The following is a 6,225-nucleotide window of genomic DNA, read 5'->3' on the forward strand; positions in this document are numbered from 1 at the left end:
GTGTGTGTGTGTGTGTGTGTGTGCGCGCTCCAGATAGAGCAGGTGAGCCAGCTGGCAGCGCTGGTCCAGGCCCAGTTGGAGTACCACAGCCGCTCCTCAGAAATCCTGCAGCAGCTCTCCAGCAAGATGGAGGACAGGTATCGATCCGTCCTCCCACCTCGGCACAGAAATAAGCCGTTGAGCGCGGCCCGGCGCGTTTTCTCTGAAACGTTTGTGTTTCCCTGGCTCCAGGATAAAAGAGGTGTCCAGTAAACCCAGGAAGGAGTACACTCCCAAACCCAAGATGACGCTGGAGCTCCTGCCCCCCAGCGAGAGCCACAACGGGGGGATCCACTCGGCCAAGTCCCCGGGGAAATCGCCAGGTACCCACCCGGCGTCCAGCCAGAAAAATAAAGTCACACTGAGGCTTAAACTCAAACCTGTGGATGGAAATGAACCGTAAAACTGGTAAAAGGGTTAGAAATGAAGCACAAAAAGAAAGATCTGCCATATTTTTGCCTTTTAACATACAGAATATGTAAATGTTTATTGATTTAGTTGAAATAACGTCAAGAAAAGTGGAACATTTTCTGCCAATCGGCTGTTTTCTATCTTTCAATATTAAGAAAATACGATGCAGTTGCCAGTTTCTGCCAGCAGGTGGCAGAACCATTTTTACTACTTTTTTCTTTTTACTTTTGTTTGACCAATTTTATGATGAAGTATTTCCACTCTCACTTGAGAATCGCTTCTGTTGCTGTGCTGGCCTCTGGTAATGACGTTTTATTTATGATATTATGGATCACATGAGGTGTTTCTCTGCATTCCTGATTGGTGGAGGTGACTTTGTGTTTTGTCGTCGTCTCTCAGCGCCGATGGACCAGCCCTGCTGTCGAGCGCTCTACGACTTCGAGCCAGAGAACGAGGGCGAGTTGGGCTTCAAGGAGGGCGACATCATCACTCTGACCAATCAGATCGACGAGAACTGGTACGAGGGCATGATCAACGGCCAGTCGGGCTTCTTCCCCATCAACTACGTGGATATCCTGGTGCCGCTGCCCCACTAGTGTCCAGCCGGCCGCCCGGTCCTTCCCTCTCGACCAATCAGCCTGTATTTGCAGAAACGACAAACCACGCCCTCCTTCTACTTCTTCTTCTTCTTCTTCTTCTTCTTCTGTGCTTCTGTGCAATTCTGCTTTCACTACAACGGACCGAGACGAGAGAGGCGGTGGACAACACAGGACTTTCAAAAAGAGACGATGAGGAGGAGACTGTAGGGTAAGCGGCGCAGCGACGGAGGACTGAAAGAGACGAGAAGACGGAGAGATGTAGGTCTGTTGAGGCACGGTGCTTAGCCTGGCAGCGATGGACGCCGACGAGGCTTTGGAGACTTGCAAACAAGGCACAGTGTATCACGTACGTGCATGTCTGAATGTGTGTTTCAACCTGTCCGTACTCCGTTATGACGAAGCCAGCCAGCACCCACTCCTGCTCCTCGGTTACCAACCTGACGGCTTTTCCTCGTCCCTTTGCTTCGACTTCTGCTTTTCTACAAGTTTTCAGTTTTGTTCTCTCCGTCTTACTAGCACTGCCTTTTCGCATGGCTCCGTAACCCGCAGAGCTGCAGCCGTTGTCATTTCTGCCTTTCTCGGAGTCGGCGTAGATTTTCAGTTCAGTGGTTGGATGCATGGACCAGCCACATCCAACGGTTTACCAGATTAGACCGGATACCGGGTTTAATCCCTTGCTTTGAGTTTATCCGTCTTGGATGGAAACTTTAGGAGACGGCAGCCATGTTGGGTCGGTGGAAGAGAGGAAAACCTTGAGGTCGCCGTGTTCTACAGCGGCTAAAATGAACTGGTAACCATTTGTAGAAAGATTTGCACTGAGCTAAAGAGAGGTTTTGTTTTCTGTCCTCTTAGAGTCACACCTGTTGGTTTTAAAAGTGTGGGGCTGCTTGCCGATTTGTCTAGTTCCCTGCCTTTGCATGCGAGACTGACTTTGTTCCAACAAGCATTCAGTTCGGATGTTGATCACTGCCTCCCCAAATCGACACGTAACTGTTGAAGTAGGAAACAAAATAGTTTGCAGCCGTTACAGTTTTCACTAATTTCACTGACAACCGGTTTGCCATCAGTCGGATTTTAACGTAAAAGAACTTTATTTATATTTGTAGCTTCTTAGGAAGACAGAAAGGTAATTTCTGATCATCTTTATCATGTAAGAAATGGCGCTTGAAGGAGTCAGACTTTGGTTTCTGCATTCATGAGATTTATTTGAACTCTAAACATGAACTCGACAAAAACACAATTTCTTCACTAATACGTAATTGAATCCGGTTCTTGGATATAGTTTTATACATTGACCAGTTCCTTTAGTATGTTTTCACATTAGATCATATTTAATTTCCCTTTGGGATCAATAAATTATCTTTTAACCGACCTGAACAATATTCACTTAGGTCTTGTATCTTCAGTGGTGCAGAACTATCAGAAGGTTATTTTTGACTCCACATAAACATTAAAACTGTAAACGTGCCAGAATGTCGTCTCCGTCTGAAACTCCCATCCAGCTGGATGGGGAAAATCCTAGAACCTCAATGGTGCTCCGAGAATTTTGTTCTGGTTCTAGAATTTACAATAGAAAAGATAAAAAATACAGTTTGGGTTTGTTCATAAAACCAGTTTCATTGTTGGTGGTAAATATCGTCCATTCTTGTTCCAGTTGATGTTTAATTAGACAGGACAGTATAGGACTGGAGCCACAGCTACTTGTTTTAGTTCCTGCATCAGTAGCAGCAGCTGTTTTTAACTGGGTTTAAAGGTGTTTGTTACAACCTCATGAAACAGATTAAGTTGCATATAGCTCTTCAATAATGCAGTAGTTTATCAAGCACTTAAGCTATAATGGTAGTAATAAAAAATACATTCATAAAAAACCTTTAGTTCACGTAAATGCTTTAGCGAAACATCGGAGATGTTCGGTTTCTGACTTTATGCTAGCTACTTGTTTTTAACATCTAGACCACTGGTTCTTAACCTGGTTCGATTGAACCTCAGGGGTTCGGCGGAGCGTCTGCCCCGGGGGTAAAGACACACTTGTGTAAAGTTGTGATGACGCCCCGCTTTGCCATCACTTGCTGCAGAGGATCACGTTACATTGCTGAGCCAATCAGAGGATCACGTTACATTGCTTAGCCAATCAGAGGATCACGTTACATTGCTTAGCCAATCAGAGGATCACGTTACATTGTTTAGCCAATCAGAGGATCACGNACGTTACATTGCTTAGCCAATCAGAGGATCACGTTACATTGCTTAGCCAATCAGAGGATCACGTTACATTGTTTAGCCAATCAGAGGATCACGTTACATTGTTTAGCCAATCAGAGGATCACGTTACATTGCTGAGCCAATCAGAGCTGTGGAGGAGCCCTGATTGAAGGAGCTCCTCTCAGCAKGGATTTGAACTTGTGTCTTTATTTACTTCAGCAAAGCTCACAGTTTTTACCACATTCTGTAGCTTTCAGTGTTCTTCTAAATCTGCTGCTTAGTCGCATCTTTTCGGGGTTGGTACTGCCTCTAGTGGCGTGGGGGTGGTAACACAGCTAATATAATTACATTACTAAATCAGAATACCGCAAGGTCTTTTGTGTGTTGGCGGGGAAAGGGGGTGGGGGGAAATAAGAAGGGTTCGGTGAATGCGCATATGAAACTGGGGGGTTCGGTACCTCAAAAAAGGTTAAGAACCACTGATCTAGAGGTTTAAGATTAGTATGTGTTCCAGAAGCCAGTTGAAATTCACATACTGATGAGGCATAGCTGTTTCAAGGTTTTGATTTTGCAAAACTGAGAAGGCCTTTTTACATTTCTAGGAGTTTTGCTAGCAAAAAATGTAAGCAGAGTGCTAAATGTTGTACTTGTGGCTTCCTCTTGTACCGTAGTGCTATTTATAAACGGCTCCAAATTTACATGAAAACGTTTTTAATTCCAATATTTGGCATTAATTCTAAATAAAAACTGCTCTCCTGGTAATAATTGCATTTAACAAACATTGTCAGCAGGAATCTGTGCTAGCAAAGCTAATGCTAACTGTGTAAACCGTTAGCATCGTATATATTTGTGCTTTAATGACAGTGTTGAGCGGTTAGATACTGAATACCTCATTGAGCAAAGTAAACTAAGTCTTGGATTAGATTGTCAGAGGGACATGCTTCATTTATAAGCACTGCTTGCTTTTGTCACGTCTTACTAGTGAAATTATTTTAAATAGGTAGTCTAACATCTGTGGGAGCATTTTAAAATACATGGACTTATTTCCATTAGTAAGGATTTCGATACAAGTAATCATGGTTTTTGTATTGACTTTTGTATTGAGTTTTAAAACGGACAAGTGAGTATCCTTCATATACTATCCATCTGAATTCAGTTGAAAAATATCCCAAGTATTATTTCTCTCTAAGTTTCCAGCTGTTTTAATAATTACAACACAGACTAGTTATTTTTGTCTTCGTTGTTCTTCAGCTTTGTGGTTACTTGACAGAAGCAACTATACCTCATTAGTGCTTTATCAAATAACATTAGAATAAAGCCAGTGAGGAAAGGATTTAACATGTCATACACTATTTTGGCTGGAGAATAATGAACTTTGAAGCTGTAAAAACAAAAAATAGAGTATTTTAGACATGAATGATAATATAATGAAACTGCAGTGTCAAGCTAACCACAGAGATCTGTCAAATAAACAATAATCACCATGGCAATAAATTATGATGCAACAATAAAATTTAACATTTCAATAAGAACTCTATCTATCTATCTATCTATCTATCTATCTATCTATCTATCTATCTATCTATCTATCTATCTATCTATCTATCTATCTATCTATCGGCTAGCTAGCGTGCTAGCTCACTAGCAATCTCTAGATAAGTCTGTTAGCTAGCTAGCTTGTGTGTAAGCTAGCTAGCTTGCGTGTTAGCTAGCGGCCCCTAGCTAACAGTCTGTCTATCTATTGGCTAGTTAGCTTGCATGCTAGCTAGTTATCTCTAGCTCTAACAGTCTATCTGTTGGCTAGCTAACTTGCATGCTAGCTAGCAATCTCTAGCTGACGGTCCAATGTGTGACACCAACATGAACTTTCTCTGCCACATTCAAGCTACTCCTTAATTGTTGCAGGTTGTTGTAGAAGATGGATGTTTGGAGCACAATGTATGTTCAGTGTTTTTCTTTTTTTATTTTATGTTATTTATTTATTTATTTATTTATTTATTTATTTATTTATTTATTTTTAGCTTTTTTTTCATTGTGTGAACTTCTGTGTCTACAAATCTGATTTTCAGATTCTGTCTGGAAAGTTTGTGAGCTGCATGCAACCGAAGCACTTAATGTGTGCTGTCAAGGTTGGCTGTCCACACACAAAATCAGTAAAAATACAACTAGTGAGACGTCTCTCACCAGCAGCTATCTTTGTGAGCAATTAGCTTGTTTTGGAAATTGCTATATAATTGCTCTGTGGGGGTTATTTTACAGCTTTTAGCCCACTTAGGTCTAAGCATTCCTATTTAAACTACAAAGTGCTTTATGACTTTTTTATTTTCTGTTAAATGTCTTAATTTAATTCGGCCCTGCTTTTGTCTGTTTCCGTTTTTCGTCCTTGGCGATTTGCCCTCTATGGCGACATGTATTCTAACCTCAATGAGGGACTTGTTGTACAGTGTTATTCTCCATGTTCGCTGTTCACATAAGTGAGTGTCGGACCTCGGCGACTTTACTTGCCTCCGCTTGGTTTTCAGCGTAGTGAGTGGACTGAAGGATAAAACGTAGCACTTAAACCAAACCTGGTTTCATCTCAACCTTTCATCGGTTGGAAGCTAGCAAAAACACCCATCTGGGATGAACTTCAAACTATTTAAGAAAGGAAAAAAGCTGAGCATTGATATAAAAATGCAGCGCTTTTTCAGTTTGAGCTTAAATTGAGACTTGCTCATCTGTTTTCTTGTGTTTAGTTTTTTTGAGGGAGCATCAAAAGACGTTATTCAAAGGAGTTGGCCTTTTTCTGCTTTGACGGCAGCAAAAAAGCCATTTTTCTCCTGTAATTCAATCGCAGCATCATGACTAAAATTAGTGCAGCGTTCCGTTTACTTCAGACAGGAACTGTGAGCCCCGAAAGAGCCAAAGAAGGAAAAAAGAAAAATGTGCTTTAGCAAGACCCTGACTTGTTGGTGCAAGATCCCAGAAAGGTTTT

General features: G+C 41.7%; 1 protein-coding gene across 1 annotated transcript in view; it reads left to right on the forward strand.

Annotated features, from left to right (window-relative positions):
• The window catches only part of LOC103480908 (endophilin-A1-like), a 29,880-nt gene extending 27,364 nt beyond the window's left edge, over window positions 1-2,516 (forward strand). The window contains exons 6-8 of the mRNA XM_017310339.1: window positions 34-137; window positions 232-362; window positions 850-2,516. Of these exons, the coding sequence (XP_017165828.1) occupies window positions 34-137; window positions 232-362; window positions 850-1,046 (432 nt within the window). The 3' untranslated portion in view covers window positions 1,047-2,516. The remainder of the gene's footprint in view (window positions 1-33; window positions 138-231; window positions 363-849) is intronic.
• The last annotated feature ends 3,709 nt before the right edge of the window (window positions 2,517-6,225 follow it).

Source organism: Poecilia reticulata, linkage group LG18 (assembly GCF_000633615.1).
Source record: "Poecilia reticulata strain Guanapo linkage group LG18, Guppy_female_1.0+MT, whole genome shotgun sequence".
NCBI classification, from domain to species: domain Eukaryota; kingdom Metazoa; phylum Chordata; class Actinopteri; order Cyprinodontiformes; family Poeciliidae; genus Poecilia; species Poecilia reticulata.